The following is a 23,149-nucleotide window of genomic DNA, read 5'->3' as shown; positions in this document are numbered from 1 at the left end:
TTTCAGCTCGCCTTTTTCAAAAAACTAGATCTTGAACCATACTAAGTGGGGAGGGCACAAAGGCCAACAAATGTGGTGGGGGGGGGAGGTCTTGATTCTCGAATTGAAGACATGCCAGGCGGATGCAGCTTCGACAAGCCGCACCTAACCAACTGCGCTTAGTAGTTGATGGCAACATAGTGCTACGTGCTAACTCATTCCCATGCATGCACGTAGGGATGGAAGATGGTTATCATGTGTTCTGGTGAGTAGGAGGTTGTCATATGTGTTGTGGTGAGTTGGTGACGGTTATAAGTGGGTTATCATATGTGTAGTGCTTGTGTAGTTAGTGGGTTATCATATGTGGAGTGCTGGTGTAGTTGGTGGATTATCATGTGAGTGCATATGTGGTGGAAGTGGGTTATTATCATATGTGAGAGGCATGGTATATGTATTGGTAGGAATTTTTGTTAGTTGGGGGGGGGGGGAGGTGTATTAACATAAAGGGTTGTAACTGGTTGTAGTATGGATACATGTAGCTGACCCCATTAAGTTGGGATAAGGGCCATAAGGCTGAGTTTGTTGTTGTTGTTGTAGTTGTAACTGGTTTGTAACATGGGGTCCGTTAACAACTATTTATTCAATACACATAATGGGGAAGGACATGCTATTACAACCATACGATTTCTCCTTGAGAAAAGAGGTTGGCTACCTCCCAATTACGCCAATTCAGTTCTTGCTATTATTTCCCAGCCCTTATCTTAATTACCTTCAAAATAGGGAATTGAGGTTAATCTGTTTACCGGCGTGTGGCCAACAAATGTGCATGGTGGGGGAATGCTATGTAGGCATGTGGCCAACCACCTCTTGATGGAGTCCTGCTGTAGTCGGTAGTTACTTTGGAAGGGTCCTTTATGTAATTATCATGGGGTGTTTTAGTGGTAGTCAGGAGTTAATGTTAGTGGTACATTAAAGGGTTACTGTCATGGCTATGTGGTTCTAACGGGCAAGTAAGTTATGTAACCGTGTGAGTGTTATATGTAAATATATATATATATCTATATTAGTAAAAGATGAATGGAGGTTAGACTTTGATTACCGTCCAACTACTCACCGAGTAAAGAGGTCGGCTTCCTCCATAAGCCAAGATGCTAGGCTTCATCCGTAAAGCCAACCCGTTTTCCTATTTTATCTCTTGTATCTACCTATTTCATCTCTTATCTCTCTTCCACCATAATTTCTCTCGAGTCTTCTCTCCCCTCCCTCTCATGCATGTGACAAATGGTATCAGAGCTAGGGATGAGAGAAAGGGTCAAGAAAACAAAAAATAAGGGTAAGCTTACCGAAATCGTGGAAAAACTTACCAATTTGTTTGACAAAGAATCGTGTACATCAGCCAGCGACCCTACAATGGAAGAATCCTCAAGCGAGGTGAGAAGACCGAAAGAAATGGTAGCCAATGAAATTGAATTGCACCCGGAGCAGCTAACGAAGAAAAAGAAATGCAAATCATGCATCACTTCCTTCAAAGTGATACCATTCCCTACAACGAGATTGGGATTTTCCCTATTCAAATATGGGATCCTGGTGGACCCTGAATTTCATTGTCCTTGAGGACAAGGAAAATTCGAGAGGGAGGGAATGTTATGTGCCTAGATAAGCTTGCATGGAGTGGGATGCTACGTAGGCATGTGGCCAACCACCTCTTGATGGAGTTCTTCTGTAGTGGGTAGTTGTTACTTTGAAGGAGTCCTTTATGTAATTATCATGTGGTGTTTTAGCGGTAGTAGGAAGTGAAGACCTAGGAGGTGTTACTTTGAAAGAGTCCATTTGTTGAAACCTATGATTTCTTGGTCAGTCCCCTTTGTATATTTCTTGTGCCTGCACCCTGCACCCATCTTGTGTTATAAACTTGTATAAATATAGCTAGGAAGTCATTATGACATTGCTCTGCATATTTTTCTTGTAAAATAGCGCGACATGATCCTTCTTGGACATTGTGTTTGTTTCCTTATCCTAATTTTCTTGTTGAATGTTTTCTTTGATTTGCTTTACTAAAATTCCTTATAATACACCTAAATGCATAAAATTTTGTGCTTGCCCTTAGTGTTACTACTTTGGACTTACATTTTCACCCCCATAATATAATGTTATCTAGCATAAAAAGAGATCGAAGAGTACCAGTATGTGGTGTCTCACTTCGATGGGAGCTTGAATTATCTATTTTTGAGACATGCAAATACATGTTAAGATAGATAAAAGAGGGCGATGACCTGGTGCAATTCCTTCTTTCTCAAGGTCCTGGCAGGGATGGACTTAGTGGCAGAACCAGGAATTTTTCCTTGGGGGGAGGGAGGGGGGGACTATGTAAGTGTGTCAAACAAGAGATGGGTAGGTTTAATACAATTTATTGGGTGACAAGGGTTGGATTCTGTTCGATTTTTCTTATACCGAACCTGATCCCAATAGATATCAGTAGACTATAATTAGCTCACCATTTGCTAAGCATGCAAGGTGAGTAAGGATTTTATGAAATAATCAATAAGGTTCTCATAGTGGTAAGTTTGGATTCAAGAGCATTACCTTACATGGGAAAAATCAGAATTGCTTTTCTAACATTTATTTTGACAATGATGAGGTCTAATCATGGTTCGAAACCTCGCTGAAATTTTGGTGAAATTTCGGATATTTGACTGAAACGAAATTACAGGAGAAACACGAAACAAACACAATTTTTGTCATTTCGTTTAGAAATTTTGCTCATTTTGGCCCAAAAAATGCAATATTTCGTCAAAATTTTGGTATTATTGGATTTATCGAAACGGCGAAATGAACGAGTTTTGAATCTTGAGTCTAATGATTAGGTTGAAACTTGCTATATGGGTGGGAGATGATTTGGACATGTCCATAGGGTTTGAGTTCCAACTAAACTTCCGCGCTGTAAAATTAATGCCAGTGACAAAGCCATTTTATTACTAACAGTTAAGCAATTCATTTTTCCCTCAGTAAAAAATAATTTAAAGAAAAATGAAGAAAAGTGGGCGAGCCTGTGGCACAACGGATAAGTTGCACATTGCCACATGTTTGTCACAAGTTTAAAACTTGGAAATGGCCTCTTCTGCAAAGTAGGGGGTAAGGCTGTGTACACTTGCCCCTTTCAGACCCTGCAATAGAGGGAGCCTTGTGCACTAGGTTGCTCTTTTTTCTAATGAAGAAAAAAAAAAAAAAATGCCAGTATCCATAGAATGGGCCTTGGGGTTGGTTTTAGAAGCAAAATTGAAGTTGGAGCCAACTTGTAGCCCCAAACAGCTCATCCTATGAAGTGAAAATCGGGGATTTTTTTTGTTTTGGGGGGGGGGGGGGGGGTGCTATATAAAATAATATAGATAGTTGTACTTGTTTTAAGAACATAGTAATACCTTAAAAGGTTTCCAGAATTCTTTTATTTTTTTTGGGGGGGGGGGATTGCCCCCTACTCGCCGGTGGACTGCAGTCCGTCCTAGCCACATTTTCTTTTTGAAGTGGCCATCCTTTTTAAAGTCATGTCTTGGTTCTGGTGTTAGGATGTTGCTGTGTCTCACACTCTCTCTGTGTCTACACTGGGAACTTGCGTTAGTGTGCAGATCATAAGATATATATTGTAGATCATGTGTTACTCCCAACCAAAACCCTTGTTTTTTTTTTTGGGGGGGGGGTTGGAGTGGGGGGTTGGAAGTAGGGAGGAGCCCCCCCCCCCCCCCCCTTTTTAGGGATCGAGGGATTCCCCATTGATCTTACATTGGAAGGGTTCATCTGAGGACTGTGATGACAATATGTTGGAGAAATATTTAAAGGGGCAGGAACAAGTAACAACACCCCATATCAAGTTTAAGGGGAAGATTGATATATCATAAGACTCCAAAAAGAAAGCTATTTGATTGATTTCAACTTCTCTAAACACTTTGGGGAGACTGAGGTTTTATAAAAGGCATGAGGAAGAATAGCAACATACGTATAGCGGTATAGTTATAAACGTTCTCTGAACGGTCTGTTTGTAGAGCCCACTACTTAGTGAGTTTCTATTGAGTTACTTCTATTTGCCTTTTTTTACTTTGATTTCTGGCTGTTTTCAGTCTCTTAGTTGTCCTATTAATTTTATAATTCTATTTTTCTTTTGTTGGGGCAGGTTGAAAGGGATATGTGGTCTTTGTGTCCTTTTCCTTGCTCCCTTTCATCCTTTTTCTAATGTCTTTTCCTTCTTGTTCTCAACCTAAATGTAGTGCAAAAGATAAGTATCTGCTTTTGTTGCAACTACTCGCCATTTCTGGCGTCTTTAGGCTGCATACTTGTCGTTGTCTACCATGTGGGTAAAGTTTATTGTTGTGAATCATGTGGTGCTTTTGGTAGAGTTGGGATTCAGATTTTTGTTGAGAAGTTGCTTTTGACTTATTTATTTTATTTTATCCCAAATCTTCTCTAAATAAAAATAATTAAAATTTTCAATGTGTCTGGGCATGGAGTATGCTGTAGGCTTAGAGAACCTTTGCCCTTAATAATATTACCTGATTATAGGTTTTATATTTCCTTCTCTACATAATTCTTTTGTTCTTTTTTTTTTTTTTTCCCTTAAAATTTGTCTTTGCCTTTAGTTTCCGGGTTTCTCTTATTTCCATTTCTCTTCTCCGTACTTTTACGGATCTAAATTGCATGAATGGGTTAGGGAGAGTTAATTCTTGAACTTGTTTTGCGTCGACTTAGGTATATGCTGCCCTCAGGTCTCAAAAGCTCCAGATTCAAAAACTGTAAATTAAGAGAATTTGTCAATTAGATCATGTACACGATTGGGTTTGAAAAGAATTCTTTATGATATCATGCAAGGTTAAAAGCTGAAAGGCATTAGTTGTCAGAAGACATTACATGTTTTATTTTCAGTCAGTTACTACATTTTAGTCATTCTATTTGTGCACTGATGGAGGATACGAAGTCCCATTGAGAAAACTTAGCATCCTGTGGGGGAGGGAGGTCATTTATAAATTGTTGTAATTTATGGATGTAATCCCATGTTTTTTGGCATCCAAGCATGCACATTTTTCTGTAGTGTTTCTATTCATTTGATATTGTTAATGCCATGAAGAAATTTTATAAAGCATAGAAGAACCTCATAATTAGTTTCTACTTTTCATTAATAAATTGTGATTTATTAAAAGAAGGTGCATTAATTATTTTTTCAATTCCAGGCCATTGAAGACTTGACCAAAGCATTAGAGTTTGAGCCAAACTCATCAGATATCTTGCATGAAAGGGGTAAGGTGCTCAAGCCCAGCTCTCCCTGCAGCCTTACTACCACCACCACCACCATATTTTTCTTATAGTCACCATTTTTCTCATTATCATCATTATTATTATCTAGAAAAATTTAAGTTTTGGTAAATATGGAAACAGAATTAGAAACATATATCTGAGTTGTTTTCCATTTAGGGTGGACAAAGGAGGTGAAAGCTTTATTGTAATTATTTCAGCTCTACCTAATATTCATCTTAAACCTTTGCAAAATTATCTAATATACTGTTTCACTAGAACCTTGGCATCCACAGTATTTGATTGAGTAATCAGTTTGCTACATCTATGAAAAACTATTCTAAAGTATTATTATTGGAAAAAAAAAAACTAGTATTTTATGTTCATTTGTCTTTCAAAGTACATATGGGGTCCAATTCAGAGGCATACAAGTGATAAATACTGCCAAAGTGTTATGCAGGAATTGTTAACTTCAAGTTCAAGGATTACAATGCGGCTGTTGAAGATCTGTCTTCATGCGTGAAGCTTGATAAGGATAACAAATCTGCATTCACATTCTTAGTGAGTACCTAAATTTTAAAATCTGACTTCTGTAGCAACAACAACAACAAAAAACAACTCAGCCTTAAAATCCGACTTCTGCAAGAGCTGACAATAATATTTCCACTGTCAATTATGGTTCATGCGCTTGTCAAAATGCTTATTTATGTTAATCAAGAAAATTTGGTTCTAATATAGGGTTTGGCTCTAGCTTCAATTGGTGAGTACAAAAGGGCTGAGGAGGCACATATGAAGTCAATACAGCTTGATCAAAATTTTCTTGAGGGTTGGGCCCATTTAGCACAGGTATCTGTGTGGAATTACTTGCTGTTAATTTCGAATGCATTTTTTGAGTGCATATTGTTTTGCTTTTTTGCTTGTGGAATAAATTTTAAGTAGAGATTGCATTCATATGGGTTGTAGCACTAGTAATGTTACTACAGGATTCCTAAAGTTACTAGGTGCTTCTACAAGATGCCTAATTTATGGTTGGTGAAAGTTATAATTGATAGGTTAATTTACAAGAATCTTCTGCTTTGAAATTGTATGTTGCTTTTATTATATTCAGTCACATTTTTTACTTGTTAAAGTTGATTAAAGCAGGATGTAATCTTTAGGAGCTAGGTCTTTGTCAATGGGATGAGGTGCTGACCATCTCCATCTGTATTTTTTTACTGTCTCATTCTTCCCCTTGTTATTCCTTCTGTGGCAGACGATTTGAACTTCAGTGGTTTCCTCTCCTTCCTATCTTCTCTTTTTCCTTACATAAAATGGGTTAACAACCACATCCAATCTTTCTTTGATATTTTCTGTTTCCATTTGATATTTTTCCCATTTATCTTAACTGTTACTGTTCTCTCTCTCTCTCTCTCTCTATATATATATATATATATATATATACATACACACACATATAATTGTTCTTTGATTGACTATTCACATTGTTACTGAAATTATATTTATTCTCAAATTATTTTTTCGTTTGTTCTCAAATCTGTTTCCTGGAAAACGTGCTTCCCACCCTTATGTGTTCAGAAAGGATGAGAATTAACAAATGTGAAGGAGAGGAAATAGAAGAAATAAGTGAGGCTACGTTAAAGGTGTGATGATCTATACTTTCAGTTTTCTGGGGAATGTGATGATTTGTCCTTAACTTATTCAAAAAGCACAAAAATAAATTACGGAGATGATATGAAGAGACTTAGATCCTATTAGCATCAAGGGGGTGGACTAGAAAGTTTCTTTGAATGATGGTCAGAGTAAAAAACTGGTTGTCATGATCAATTTGGATATGATTCTGATCAAGGATTTTTGGTTTCTGCATACTTGTGTACTAGATTTATCTGTGCAAAGCTCATAATGATTTGTAATGTTCCTCATATACTGAATGGGTTAAGTGAAACAGCTATCACTTATCACTACAAATTGCTTAATGAAAAATTGAGGAACCTAGTTGCAGGAGGAATCAGTTGCTTTAATAAAATTAAAGATAATTGGTTCATCATATAATTGGGGCATTTGTAGTCAAAGAAGCTGTGGAAGATGGAGACAATAACTAACTTTTGGACCATCCCATGATCCCAAATTCCAATTTAGGTTTGGTAATTAATTCCACTACAGTAGTGATCCTATTGGGATGCAAGGGGACTTTTGAAGTCCAAGCTTAAGGCCCTACTTCTTTTACTTGGAAAACTTCTACTTTTTTGCTTCTTGATGTTTGTGTTTCTATGATGATCTTACTGAAATGAGTGAAAATCTTTAATTCTTCCTTTAACTGGCTCCCCACCTGAAAGGTTCATTGGATCAGGGAGTCTGATTTCAGAAAATTTATTCGAACAATTGAAATGTTTTGCTTTCGACTGGGAAGGAAAACTACTTCAGTGATTTTGTTGAAAACGACTTCTTGATGAATGCTGGAATTTAATTCATTACATGCATGGCACATTGCATTACACTGGCTGCCTCAATAAATAATAACTTTTGCTTCTCCCAGGAAGATATCTTCTTTCCAATCTCTTGTAGTAGTACTAGACCAGCAGAAGAAATCCATCAGCAACCAAGACCATGCAAACTCTAGCTGGCAATGATTTGCAGCCAAGTACAGGGCTTCCAGGCTGGGTTTACAGATGGTTGAGAAAATCTGTGAACTGAGGCTTCAAAATTTAATTTAACTATCGGATAAGTAGGAGGCTTCTAATAATATCAATTTTGAACTTTTTGGTCTATTCCACCTTCTTAGGCTGCAGGTCCACCTCCATATGTGTTTTTTTGCTTCTACCTGATAGATCATGTGGAATATAGCCTTTAGCATTAAAAGTTGGGTTCTCGCTCTCTGTGCTTCACATGTGTATGTGGAAACCCATGTACCTTTTTTCATCCAGAATTTTAGGCGCACCACAATTACCACATGGGATGTGTTTGAGCATCAGGTTCTGTGTAAAAATCTTGAATTTAGGTTTTCTTCTGTATGTTTTATAGGAGTTTACAGGTTGTGAAAAAGTCTTATACTTACACTCTTACAGGGATACCATCAAATGCAGTTTCATATGTTTTCTTGTGAATCAAGCTGGGTGAGAAATGGTCCCTTGTTGTCTGTAGGCCTTCGATTTCACCAGGGTCTTACGGTCTCTGAGAAAGGGGAGAACTACCTAACTAAAGAAGAATAGTGCTCTCTCTAAGAGTAGGCATGGTCCGCGTGGAGAGTGGTTGTCCTTATTAAGATCATAATCAGCATGACAGCAATTTGCATTAAAATTGTCTAATACACTTCATTTTATTTGGTTATTAATATTCTTTAATCCATGGTGTATTAAAAAATGCTGTACTAAGCACTAAGAAATCAAAATAGGTATGGAGTTATGTGATATCAGGAATGAATCGAATCATTGATAGAGATATTTACGACACCTATGTGTGTCTACATATATGAATCACGATATCAGTAAAATATGTTTCTTCTGGGCAACACTTTTTGTGAATAGCATATTAAAATCATGATATCAGTAAAATATGTTTTTTCTGGGCAACACTTTTTGTGAATAGCATATTAAAATGCGAAGTTTTACGTTTACTCTTCGATGCATTAATTGATCTATCATTGTAAAGCTCTATATTGGTTTGTTGTTGAACACTCCATATAGGGATAAATAAGCTGTTACTTTTGCTTTGTTTATTCATAAAGTCATCAACCATATGGACATCTGAATAACCACTTATCTGCTTAATGTCCATTACAAAGGATGTACTTATTGGGGGTGTTTTTGTATAAGCATATGCATACTTATTTTATGCTTTAGATTTGACTTATATTTCTAGAAACTATAGTAGACATATTTCTTGTTATGGCATTAATATGTGCATAATGTGGCAGTTCTATCAAGATTTGGCTAATCCAGTGAAGGCTTTGGAATGTCTTCGACAAGGCTTACAAATTGATGGGAGGTGGTTTTGCTGGACTGTTCTAGTTTTGTTAATGTGGATTTTCCCTTATATTTACCTCATTGTTTTTATGGCATATGACATGTCTAGGTTTGCGAAGGCATATCATTTACTTGGGTTACTTCGCCACGGGATGGGAGAGCACAGGTCATCTATTTTATTTATTCGTTTTTTGATTTTAATGTGGATCATTTCTATCAGGGTTTAGTCTATGTCATAGTAGATGCTACCCCGCCCCCCCCAAAAAAAAAAAATGATGCTACAAGAGTGGTTCAAAATATTGGTATCGTTCATATTGCACTGACCAACTAAGACACATACAATGGATGAATGTGCATATTGGAGTCATATGTGATTATACAGCAAACCTTAATTTAGAGAACCGACCTCAAAACTAGCTATTACCAAGCAATAAACCTTCATTTAGTCAATTACTTCAATAATATACTGTCCTAGCTCTATTGATAAGAAGTGACACTTCAGTAATATCCAAATTTTGTCAAGACGCTGATAACAACATCGTATAACTTTCACAAAGCCCATTAGATTTGCACGGTATTGGGATTGTTGGGAAAAAAACTGTATAATCTTAAACAAGGTTAAAAATTTTGAGATTGCATGTACTTTGCCATTAAAAGGATGGAATTTTGGGAAATATATTATTATAAAAAAAAATAATAAAACATTGTAAAATTGAGTAGTTCACGGAGAAAACATGAAAATTGTGTTAATTTTTAATTATTGGAAATAATTTTGTATGACTACACACCCATATTCCAAGAGATGTGCCAGAAAGGAAAAAAAGTTGTGTGCAATAACATGTAAGTTTTCATGTGTGAAATCCATCTTTTATATGACGTTCTACAGTTCTAGGGTGGAAATGTAAATAATTTTTACTTCTATTAATGCCTAATGCCTTTTCTGTAGCAGTATAAGTGATATGTTCGAACACCTATTGAATCAATTAATACTATTCTAGGATGTGTCCTTGGATCAAGGTTTTAGTTAAGAGTCTCCAGCTTTGGATTTTAAGTTTTAGATTTAGTGTCCATACAATATTGCAAAGCAGCTTGTCCCAGTGTCTTGAGTTGGCGTCTTTGTGATCAACTTGTGGCCAAAAACTGAATCCTAACTATCCCTCTCCACCTTACTCTGTTTCAATTGCTACTTTTGGCAAAGCAAATCTACAGTTACTAAGAAATTGATAGCTGGTTGAGTAATTTTCTGTCTGGGTTTTAGCATAAGCTCAATGTTCTCACTGTTATTTGGCCAAGTTGACTGTCACAGGAATGCTATCAAGGATTTGTCTGCCGGGTTGAGTATTGAGAGTTCAAACATCGAGTGCTTGTACCTACGAGCTTCCTGTTACCACGCAATTGGAGAATATGGGAATGCGGTATTGGATCTTCTCCCCTTTCTTTTCTATCTCTATATGTTCTTTACCTCTTTACTTTACTTTTTGTTTGTCTTTTAAAAAACTTTAAAACAATTGCTAGTTACTTAAATTGTATCCCACGGTTACAGGTCAAAGACTATGATGCTGTTTTGGATTTGGAATTAGACTCCATGGAAAAATTTGTGCTTCAATGCTTGGCATTTTATCAGGTTTGTGATTTGATAGAGGATTCCCTAACTTACTTTTTTGGATACTTCCGAGGTTTTATTAAGAGTGAGAGCTCGCTTCTCAAGATGTGGATGTACAGAAGGCCCAGCTATACTGTAGAAGGGCCCCCAAGAAAATATACACCTGCTGTACAAAAAAAGTCTTCCAGTTGGGAGATGTATCTGTGTTTGCACTCCTAAATTCTCTATAAATAGATGTCCTCTTGTTCTGAGGCTACATGACCCATGCAGCATTGCACCCTTATGTGGTCTACATCTCAAGTATAGGTTAACCTACAATTGAATAGGTACTTAGTTTGATTTTGTATGGCATGCATACATGCATGCATGCATGCACATAATTGGTATATCCTTGTAGACTCATTAAATATGTAGCTGCCGGCCCCGCCGGGGGGGGGGGATGTTGGGTGGGGAGTCTTAAGTTTGATTTAAATCCTCTAAATTTGTTTGAATTATTTAGTTTATTCTGGGTATAACATTATTTTGTAGCTGTTCCATGTCACATCTTCGTGTGATTTTGACTTGAGAACTATTTTTGATAATTTTTTGTACAACCACTGCTTCTTTTCTTTCCCTTGAAACCTAGTCCACTTTTATTTATCTTATGGATTCTTGAATTTCCATTGTCTTTCCCCTTCTAAAGTGACAATGCATTCAACACTTATTCTGGTTCGGCTTTATGCATATCTGAAGGAAAAAGGTATTGAAGCATGCACAGAATGGAATCTTTTGGCAGGTCATCCACATCCATCTGATTTAATCTGACATCTCTCCTTGTTCTTCTTCTACTTCAACAATGAAATCCATGACCAGATCCTAGTGGCCCAATCCTGGTGTTGGATTCTGGCCACCTGCAATTCCTGCTGTCAACTCCGGCATCGGGTGTATCTTATTTTCTAGCAATTTCTCTGGGAACCATTTTTAGTTTAGGTTACATGCTTTATAGATTTAGATCTAGATTTCATGATTTTAAGGTTCAAGGTTTCATACTGTTTTTCAGTGATTTTGCAAGGTTTCATAGTTTTAAGGTCAAAGATTTCATTAAGGTTTTCATTGAGTTTTTGCTTTCATGGAGCTTTAAAGAAGTTTCATAGAGAGGAGAGTGGTTTCAATGGTTTATTGGAATTTAATATCGCAAATCAAAGGCATCTAGCCCACTCTCCAAGGGACACCTATCTGGGAAGCGGACACATAAAACCTACTACCATATCTGAAACATGCTTTAGCTGCAGTTATGCTTAAGCATTTTGCTTTACTGCTTTTGGATATTACTTTTCTTGTGCTGTTTGGAAGAAAAACACACATTGTTTAGCTCCAATGCTATAATTGTCATCAATTTCATAGTTGTCATGGTATCTAGGGTTGGAGGGGATTCAGACGCAAGGCGACCAACGCCTGTCGCCTTGACAACTATATTCAATTTGTCCTTGTGTTGCTTTTGCCACTATTACTTCATTGTTGGTTACTGATGGTAAAGTTTACTGGTACTTTTTTGTTGTACTTAAAATAAAATTTCACTTGCAGAAGGAAATTGCTCTGTACACTGCTTCAAAGATCAATATGGAGTTTTGCTGGTTCGATATTGATGGTGATATTAATCCCCTCTTTAAGGTAATGTGTTATGATTCATGGGTGGATGTTCTTTCATGTTTTAAATGATGACAAATGTGTTTGGAAACTGAATAATCTATCTTACCTGTTTGGTTGAAATTGAGTTCAGGCCAAATTGAAAAGGGCATGCCCAAGTTCCTTATTATTATCTGTCATATTTACTTTGAGGTCTAGTGGAGATCAAAACTCCATCTACTTCAGAAGTCAGTGTTCATTTTTCCCTGTTCAGGAGTTAACCATTACCAACCTAAAAATTGGAGTTATACGTCAACGTCAGTACTTATAACAAGAAATTGCTTATTAACTATTTCCAAAAATTGTGAATTTCCATTTACGTAATCGGGGAAGCTTGGCTTGACTAGAGGTGCTTGTTCATGTGGAATGAAGATGTTCCTCAAACATCATATGGGGAATGTTCTTTCTTACAAAACTTATACATCGTTAAATACTAAACTTACAATGACGACTTAAAAAAAACTACCTTAAGAAATTTATGACCAAAATTTGGTGGAAATTTTTGTGATAGCTTTTAGATGACTTTGTTTTAATTCTTTACAATGATGACATGGCATTAGACTTGCTCATTTTTTGTATGTTTGCATCTGGTTGTCTCGTTTCAATAAAATCTATATATACTTGATAGAGAAAATAAAAACATATCCAGTGTATTGGTTCAAAAGACGTGAAGTAGATGTAGTGATCCAAAATTAAATTGAAATTTAACAAAGATGTTCATGTTTCCACCCTTTTGCTAGATACTTTTTTATCCTGAACGGGGAATCTAATGGTTATCAACTTGTTAAGTTCTATGTGGTAGCCACTTCAACTTATTCTCACACTATCTAACGCCGGATCTTTATGAAAAAGTTGGGGTTTGGATAAACTAGGGAATCTGAGCATACACTATATGTGGGTGAAGTTTTATCCTAGTGTGATGTTGAAATCTCTAGAAAGATGATAAATATGTGGATGCTGGAAGAAGTTGGAATTTTGGTGGAAAAATCAAAGATGGAAATATTCAAAATAAAAACTTCAGGACTTGGTGGATTAGAAAGTTTATGAGGGAGAATTGAAGTTTGGGGATTTGACGGAATGGTTAATAGAATGATTAGGGTATGTTGCAATATTAAACCTTGTAACCAAAACCAGAAACCAGAAAAGAGAAGAAGAAGAGAAGAGGAAGAAGAATGAGAGAAGAAGATGGAGCCGATAGCAGTCCAAAACAGAGCAGCCTGCTATCAGTCCAGAATGAGACTGATTGCAGGTTATTATGGTATATTTATAGCATAAAATAATAAACCCAAATTACAAGACTGCCCCTTACATAAGGATAAAACCCTAAAAGCCAAGTAGGAACCCGATAGGACCAAAAGGCCCCTATTGGGTCCTGAGATTAGCGCTAATCCAGATAAGGGATTAGCGTCAATCTCAACAATCCCCCTCAAGCTGGAGCATACACATCACTCATGCTCAGCTTGGTACAACCATTGCGAAAAATAGGGGCAAACAAAGACTTAGTGAACATGTTAGCTAACTGATCCGATGAAGGAACAAACGGAGTCTCAATCAGCCTCTTTAGAATAGCATCACGAACAAAATGGCAGTACACTTCTTTGTGTTTGGTCCTCTCATGGAAGACCGGATTACTAGCAATATACATCGTAGCTTGGTTGTCACAATACATTTTCATAGGCTTGGTCATTGGAAATCCCAGCTCTAAAAGTAACGACCGTAGCCACATCAACTAAGCAGTGGTATAAGCTATGGCTCTGTACTCAGCTTCTGCACTGAACCAGGCAATAGTAGTCTGCTTCTTGCTGCTCCACGTAACAAGATTACCTCCAACAAATGTGCAGTATCCAGTAGTAGATCTCTGATCACTGGAAGAGTTAGCCCAATCAGCATCAGAATACCCCACTATGTCCATATGCTGATTAGGACAGTAAAACAACCCTTTTCGAGGGGCACCTTTGAGATAGCGAAGAACATAAACAGCAGCATCCCAGTGTGCTTTCTGAGGAGACTGCATGAACTGACTAAGAACTCCAACGGCATAGGAAATATCAAGACGAGTCACAATGAGGTAAATCAACTTGCCAATCAAGCTCCTGTACTGATGCACATCCTGGAGGGGTTCACCATCATCCACACCAAACTTTTGGTGAGGATCCATAGGAATATCAACAGGTCTGGATGCAAACATCCCAGTATCAGATAGAAGATCCACCACATACTTCCTTTGAGACAGACTAATCGCTTTCTTGCAGCGGATTACCTCAATCCCAAGGAAATAATGAAGTTGGCCTAGATCCTTTGTCTAAAAATGGTGCTGGAGATGATCTTTTACTTCAAAAATTCCTACCTCATCATTTCCAGTCAAAATAATGTCATCAACATATACAACCAAGACAACCAGCTTATCACCTCTGCGATGAACAAACATAGAATGATCAGAATAACACTGAGAAAAACCACAAGTAACAATGGTAGCACTGAACTTGTCAAACCATGCCTGAGGAGACTGTTTTAGCCCGTATATAGCCTTGTGTAAGTGACACACATGACCTGTACTCTCCCCTTGAGCAACAAACCCCGGAGGTAGCTCCATATACACCTCTTACTGTAGATCACCATACAAGAAGGCATTCTTGATGTCCAACTGAAATAAGGGCCAATTAAGGTTGACAGCAAGAGAAATAAGAAGACGAATAGAATTCAGTCTAGCAACTGGGGAGAAGGTCTCAAAGTAATCAACACCATATGTCTGAGTATACCCCTTAGCAACCAGACAGGCCTTCAACCGCTCAACAGAGCCATCAGAATGATACTTAACAGTGTACACCCAATGACACTTCACCAGATCCTTACCAGGAGGTAAATCTACTAGACTCCAGGTACCACGACTTAAAAGAGCATCCATTTCTACATCCATGGGAGCCTTCCATCCAGGGATACAGACGGCCTCAATATGGGTACAGGGAATAGGGTTTGTGGAAAGAGATAGGGCAAGACCATGGATAGGAGAGGGAAGATGAGATAAAGACAAATTTATCAATAGGGTACACAACCATAGATTTGTGAGTGCTAGAACGAGTACCTTTCCTGTGCACAATTGGTAAGTCATCAGACGGAGGAGGAAGAGGAGCTTCACCAGAGGAAGCCAGCAGTGGAAGGAGTGAAGCATCTAGAGTAATTACCTTGCACTTGGCTATCCAATCTTCTTCCGGCGTTGATAAGCCTGTAGAGGAGGGGAGTCACTGGCACCAGGAGCATCAGGGAAGGGTATAAGGGAGGGTATGGGTGGAGGAGATGGAGAAGACCACTCTACACTAGACGAGGGCATTGGAGGAGGGTAGAATGAAGACCTTCAAAGAAGGTCACATCGGCACTGACAAAGCTCCTATGTGTAGTAGGGTCATAACACTTATACCCTTTCGGAGTACGAGAATAGCCCAAAAAAATACATTTGGTAGACTAGGAGACAACTTATCAACGTGCATGTGCAAATTATGAACTAAGCACACACCCAAAAACTCGAGGAGGAACAGGAAAACTTGGTAAATTAGGGAACATAATAGAGAAGGGAGATTTGTTGGACAAAACAGAAAATGGTATGCGGTTAATCAAATGACATGTAGTTAAAACATCATCATACCAAAAATGCTTAGGAACATGCATATGCAACATCATGGCTCGGGCAACCTCAAGGAGGTGTCGATTTTTGTGCTCTGCTACTCCATTTTGCTGTGGAGTATAGGCACAACTAGTTTGGTGGATTATCCCATGAGTATCACAAAAATCAGAAATATCAGTTTGAGCATATTCTAAAGCATTATCAGAACGGAATTTTTAATAGGAATGCCAAACTGAGTCTTTATTTCATTATGGAATTTTGTAAATACATGTAAAAATTCAGACCTGTCCTTTAACATGTAAAGCCATGTAAGGCGAGAGTGATCATCCACAAAAGTCACAAAATACCGAAACCCAAATCTATTACTGACTCGGAAAGGACCCCATACATCAGCGTGGACTAAAGAAAATAAAGACGAACTACGAGACAGAGCGAGTTGGGAATAATGGTGATGTTTCCCCAACTCACAAGCCGCACACTCTAACCTAAGAGTAGACTTAAAACTATGAAATAAAAGCTATAACCTAAAAAGCGACAAATGACCTAAACGACAATGCCATTGGAAATGAGTGATGTCCCCAACAATCGTAGCAGCAGCAGAAGAGGTAGGACAGCCGCTGTTGAGGTAATATAATCCGTTCTTTTCTCGCCCTCCACCAATCGTCTTCCTTGTGTAAAGATCCTGAAAGACACAGTAAGAAGGAAAGAATGTTATTGAGCAATTTAACGAACTAGTTAATTGACTCACAGAGAGAAGACTTTATGGAAATTGAGGAACATGTAAGACAGAGGATAAGTTTATGGATGGGGTAGGTGAGATAGAACCGTGACCTAGAACTGGTGTTGAAGCACCATTAGCAAGGATCACAGAGTTAGAATTGGAACTAGTAGAAAAGTCTTTAAAAATTGATGACTTACCGGTCATATGTGCAAAAGCACCTGAATCAATGGTCCAGGGGGTAGATGTAGTAGTAAGAAGTGCTGAGGTACCTGGGTGGGCTAGGGTAGCAGCGGATGTGGATGTACCAGTAGATGTATTAGTAGATGTCTCAAGAGTGTGTAAGCGCTGGAGCAATTGGTTGATGTCATCGCCCAGACCGGTAGCTGAATCTCTTGAAGAAGGTGTCGAAAAATTTAGTGTCAGCGGGAGCCATTGTGTCCGTACCCTCATCTGAAACTGCATGATTAACTAACTGTGTTGCCCACTCTGGTTTGCTATGCTTTGCCTAACAAGTCTCCACAGTATGGTTGGGTTTTCTACAAAAGTAGACAGGCGAGTTGTACGGTCAGAGGACTGTCCACCAGATCCATGACCAGCTGACCCACAACCTCCCCCACTGCCACGACCACGACCACGTCCATGGTTGGCATGAAAGGGAGAATTGTCTTTAGAAGACTGATCAGGTTTTGTGGAAGAGGTAATTCGCTGCAGTCTTGAGTAAGCATCATTTAGAGTAGGCACAATATCCCCTGCTAATAAGTGACCCTTCACTGCCTTCAAGTCATTGTTCAGACCAGCCAAGAACTTGGAGACGAAGAACTCGTTACGCTGAGCCTTCAATTTATCAATGTTAGTGGTCAAGGGTTGGAAGACATTGAGTTCTTCAACCATACCCTTGAAAGTACTGTAATATTCTGCAAGTGGCTTGTTTGACTGGCGAAACTGAAATAGTTTTTCGTAGATATCATAGATATGAGTCATGTTCTCCTCCTGAGAGTAGGTCTCCTTCAAGTCATTCCACACTCCCTTTGCAGTAGAATGAAACATAACATTAGCGGCGGCATCTGGTTCCATACTGTTCCATAACCATATGAGGATTAAAGCATTCTCTTTTTGCCATTGAGTATAACCAGAGTTAGATTCCTTGGGAGGATTAGAGGTGGTGTAATCAAGCTTATCCTTAGCCATCAAATAAACCATGATCGACTGAGCCCAAAGAAGGTAGTTCGAGCTGCCCTTGAGATTGATAGATGTAATCTGGACATTCACATTGTCCGAGGTAGTAGTAGTACTAGGGGTAGGGGCTTTGATCTCAGCCATGAGAATCAAATAATAATCTCCCACAAATCAGAACCGAAAAACCAGCAGCAGTAAGCAATCGGACACCACAAACACCAAAAAAAAAATTGATCCGATAGGGGCAGCAGTTAGGGTCGAGCTAGCTTTGATAGAAGACCAAACAAATCTGCTAGAGAAGGTAGCAGCATAGGAAGATAAAACAGCGACAGCAGCACTTTAATGTCAACAGTAAATCAGCCCACAAATAGGGGCAGCAGCCATTAAAACAGGGAGGGAGAAGTCTCGACCTCAACCAGTACACATACGAAGCAAGTAGTAATAAATAAGAGACCTAGTTTTACTTATATCTTGATAACTAGGTTAAACCAGGTAATAGATGCAGCAAAGAGGTGGCTGCACACCAGAAAAACAATACCGCTAGGTCGAAATCAGCAGCGATGATTTGTGCTTAGCCAATCGATGTGATTTAGAGCTGCTCTGACACCATGTTGCAATATTAAACCTTGTAACCAAAACCAGAAACCAGAAACCAGAAAAGAGAAGAAGAAGAGAAGAGGAAGAAGAATGAGACAAGAAGATGAAGCCGATAGCAGTCCAAAACAGAGCAGCCTGTGATCATTCCGGAATGAGACTGATCGCAGGTTATTATGTTATATTTATAGCATAAAACAATAAACCCAAATTACAAGACTGCCCCTTACATAAGGATAAAACCCTAAAAGCCAAGTAGGAACCCGATAGGACCAAAAGGCCCCTATCGGGTCCTGAGATTAGTGCTAATCCCTTATCGGGATTAGCGTCAATCTCAACAGGGTAGATGGCGGGTTGAATGAATTTCATCCAATCTTGATTGAAATCTCCAAATGCGGAAATCAAAACTCTTTTTGTACTTTACTGTGTTTGATTTGTGGGTTCAGAGAATGGTGTTTTAATTTTTGATCTTATGAAACAGAATGTAAATAGCAATGGTTAATGGAGGAGGCGAGGAGCTGCAGAAAATTATCAAGATAGGAAGTGTAAGAAGAAGAAGAAATTGGTAGAGGAGGAAATAGTACTTGAACAATCACAGATAGAGTAGGAGCAACCATGACATGTACTTTACTTTCCATTTAGTTTTGAAAGTTGCAACTCACATATTTATAGAGACTAACCTCCTTCGACATTCCTCAACCATTAATTAATAAAGTCTATCAAGTAATATAATTCATGGCATTTAGCTCCAGATGGTGGGCCATGCAAACTCCGGCTTACACATGCGTGGCTAATTCTGACTTCTGACTAAAGAATTAATGAGTAATCCATTAAAAAACAGAGTTTTAGCAAGAAATCTCATAATTTTAAAAATAAATAAACCAAAAGGACTTGTCCACATCTGTATTCTCCCATGTGCTAGTCAAACATCCAATTGGGTCCCTCGCCCTATTGATCATCCCAAGTCCATGCCCTTAGGCCATCAGGTCTCCTCTCATGAACTTTAATCCATAATCCCGATTGGTACCTCTTTTGCTCCTGCTTACTTTGGTTTTGTTTTAATACCTCACATATGCTGTCATAGCCCTATTTTTTGGTCTTTTTCTCCATGCCACAGTAAATGCCACTTTCCCAGCTGATGGTCTGACTTGGTTCATCAATTTGGGACAGGATAAAGGCTACTAAGTAGCCTTAAGATTATAAATATCCTCCATGCTTTTGGCCTTTTGGGTGAGGCTGCTAGGTGTTGGGTTGGTGGCTATTTTTGCCAATTTAAGGAGTTACAGACTTACAGTTACTATCTTATTTTTCCTAGTCAAGGAGCTATTCTTAAGAGTTTCAATTTTCTTGGGTCCTCTTAGGTGATCTCTTGTGGATTTTCTTTCTTGAATTCAATTGAGAGGGTGTAAGAGAAGAGCGGGGTTGAATTGGCTTTTGAGTAATGGTTACGGGTGTTGGGGATTTAGCATCATGGGTTCAGATGAGTACAAGAGAGCAGAGACGGTTACTTCGGGTCTCTAGTGTTGAAAAATGATCCTGTAATTGGTTATCGAGTTGTGATATTGTGATATATCCTATCCTGGTTTTTTTGTTTCCTTCTTTTTGGTGCATAAGAGACATCACATTGTAACTGTAACTATAGAAATGGACTCTCAATGTTATGAACCTATTTATGTTATGCATGACCACTGGATGAAGCTAAATCATAAAAAAAAAAAAAAAGAAAGAAAGAAAGAAAGAAAGAAAGAAGAAGAAAGAGCCAAAGAGATTGGAGGTCTAATTTATCCAAAAAATGGGGTGGTTGGAGGTCTAATAGAAAATATGGGAGATTCAGGTGGAGGGAATGACTTTAGGCCAAGGAATGCAAATTGTCGATTAAACAAGCCACAGAGAAGAGAGAGGATTGGAGTCTGTTCAAATGTGATGGATTGGTTGATCCCAATTGGCTGATAGGTAGGTTTTAGCAATTCGCTTCGATAATTGTTCGTTTGACAGCTATGAAGAATTTTGGTTGGTTGTAAAGAAGCTGGATTTTATGCTTCGTGGTTTTTTTTTTCCTGGGTTGCATGGTGGGTGGGTTCCAACTTTACCCTGTTAATACTCAGTATTTAATGTTTTTAACAACATTGTGAGCTAATGCCAAAAGCCACTGCTATTATGAGGGACCATGAATGAATGACTAATTTAATTATGTTGGGCTTTAGTTGGTTCTTACAAAAAAAAAAAAAAAAAAACATGGATACATATCTATATCAGTTGCATGGCCTTCAATTTGGTGAACTTTTTTTCCAGTTTGAAGTTCAAATTCAATTACCACTTTTTTCCTTATTATTATTTTTGAATCTGGTACTTTATTAATGTCTTGGTGTGATTGGTGGCTTCGCTGTCCTATGGACCCACATGAAAACTGCTTTAGCATAAAATATTTTAATTTGCGAAAATATGTTGAATTATTTTCATCATGAGCATGTTGGCACTTACTTGCTCGTTAATTCACATACTTTCTTCAGGAGTACTGGTGCAAAAGGTTGCACCCGAAATATGTGTGTGAAAAGGTTTACAGGCAACCCCCTTTGCGAGAATCTTTGAAAAAGGGCAGGCTTAGAAAGCAAGATTTTGTTGTTACAAAGCAAAAAACTACTCTCCTACAAGCTGCAGACTCCCTTGGAAAGAGGATACAATATGATTGTCCGGGCTTCTTACCTAATAGGCGTCAGGTGATCTTATTTCAAGAATTATTATAAAAGTATGATTTAGTTTTCATTGTCTGTTGTTGTATAATTTTCTTCGTTTTAGTTTTTGACTGTGTCTTGTCTTTATTTTCCCCTTTTTTGAAATCCATTCAAATTCCTGTAGGTCCTTTCATTAGGAATATTTAGAGCTTACAAGTAAACTTTAGTATTGGTTATTGGTGTTGAATTTGTTTTTACAGCTGTTATGTTTTCTTACCTGTAGGCTTTAGAAAAATGGTGTCTGCAGGAGGGAAGAAAGACATGAGGGAAACTACACTTATTAGACTTAGGGCCCGTTTGATAACGTAACCAGAAACGTGTTTCTGTGTTTTCTTGTTCTCAGAAACAAAGAAACGGCATAAATACCGTTTGGTAAAAGTGTTTCGTTCCACTTGTTTCTTGAAACATAAATTGAAATTTATAACAATTTATGCTTCAAGAAACATGAATGACGAAACAAGTAAAACTTGTTTCGCTCGTTTCTCGAAACAAAAATGGGGCACAAAAAATCGATATTGAAGACGGAGTTTGACATCACTACCATTCTTAGTGAAGTTACTGGACTCCTTAATCGCATATCTGTATTCTTTCGTCTCTGATGAAGTCTAGCCAATCCGAAGCAGCTTCATCGTCGTCCACTACAGCGTTTTTCGACCCACCACAGCAACCGCTGGCGGTTCCGGCGACATCATCATCGACGGCATCAGAGAAAACGGCTTGTCTATCGATATCGGCTGCAGAAGAAACCTCTGGGTCCCGCGAAGGGGGCGGCCAGGAATCGGTCTCCGTCGAGCACTGTGGAGATCATTCTGCTGTTTGTCGATGGACGGTTGTCAATTTCCCCAAAGTGAAGGCTAGGGCACTATGGAGCCGTTACTTTGAGGTGGGAGGATATGACTGTCGTCTCCTTGTATACCCTAAAGGAGACTCTCAAGCCCTCCCTGGTTACTTCTCCATCTACCTCCAAATCATGGATCCTCGGGGTTCCTCTTCTTCTAAATGGGATTGTTTCGCTAGTTATCGGCTCTCCATTGTTAACCACCTCGACGAGGCCAAGTCCATTCAGAGGGACTCGTGGCATCGATTCTCAAGCAAGAAGAAATCTCACGGTTGGTGCGACTTCACCCCCTCTTCCACAATTCTTGATCCCAAAGCTGGTTTCCTTTTCAATAACGACTCTGTTCTCATCACTGCCGATATCCTCGTATTGAATGAATCCATTTCCTTCACCCGTGATAACAATGAGGTACAATCTTCTTCCTCGTCGTCCTCGGTTGTCGTCGCAGGTCCTGTTTCTGATGTATTGAGTGGGAAGTTCACTTGGAGGGTTCGCAATTTCAGTCTTTTTAAGGAGATGATCAAAACCCAGAAGATAATGAGCCCTGTTTTCCCTGCTGGGGAATGTAATCTTCGGATTAGTGTCTACCAGAGTTCCGTCAATGGGGTTGAGTATCTCTCAATGTGTCTGGAGAGCAAGGACATCGAGAAGTCTGTCGTTCCCGACCGGAGCTGCTGGTGTTTGTTTCAATGGGTCGGTTTCCTATTTGCAGAAGAAGAGACAGATAAACGTTTCAAGAAACAAGGTTTATCAAGCACCCAAAATTCTGTTTCTGTTCCCAGAAATGGAAATTTCTGTTTCTGTCGTTTCTTGAAACAGAAACAGCAGAAACGTTATCAAACGGGCCCTTCTTTTTAGTTGTATTTCACAAAATAAAAACAATTTGATTAAAAATCCACTGAATAGGATATGTGTTGAACCTTTATATTTTTAATCTGTTTCTCTTTCTTTCTTCTTCTTTCTTCTTCCCTTTTTTTTTTTGGGGG

The 23,149-nt window shown here is 38.5% G+C and overlaps 1 protein-coding gene across 1 annotated transcript in view; it reads left to right on the top strand.

Annotated features, from left to right (window-relative positions):
- LOC122073708 (suppressor of RPS4-RLD 1) overlaps positions 1 to 23,149 on the top strand; it is a 56,201-nt gene that overhangs the window by 20,374 nt on the left and 12,678 nt on the right. The window contains exons 7-15 of the mRNA XM_042638333.1: positions 5,196 to 5,262; positions 5,717 to 5,817; positions 5,995 to 6,102; positions 9,167 to 9,237; positions 9,325 to 9,381; positions 10,522 to 10,630; positions 10,759 to 10,839; positions 12,382 to 12,468; positions 21,104 to 21,310. Of these exons, the coding sequence (XP_042494267.1) occupies positions 5,196 to 5,262; positions 5,717 to 5,817; positions 5,995 to 6,102; positions 9,167 to 9,237; positions 9,325 to 9,381; positions 10,522 to 10,630; positions 10,759 to 10,839; positions 12,382 to 12,468; positions 21,104 to 21,310 (888 nt within the window). The remainder of the gene's footprint in view (positions 1 to 5,195; positions 5,263 to 5,716; positions 5,818 to 5,994; positions 6,103 to 9,166; positions 9,238 to 9,324; positions 9,382 to 10,521; positions 10,631 to 10,758; positions 10,840 to 12,381; positions 12,469 to 21,103; positions 21,311 to 23,149) is intronic.

Source organism: Macadamia integrifolia, chromosome 3 (genome assembly GCF_013358625.1).
Source record: "Macadamia integrifolia cultivar HAES 741 chromosome 3, SCU_Mint_v3, whole genome shotgun sequence".
Lineage (NCBI taxonomy): Eukaryota > Viridiplantae > Streptophyta > Magnoliopsida > Proteales > Proteaceae > Macadamia > Macadamia integrifolia.
This window is presented reverse-complemented; position numbering and strand designations above follow the sequence as displayed.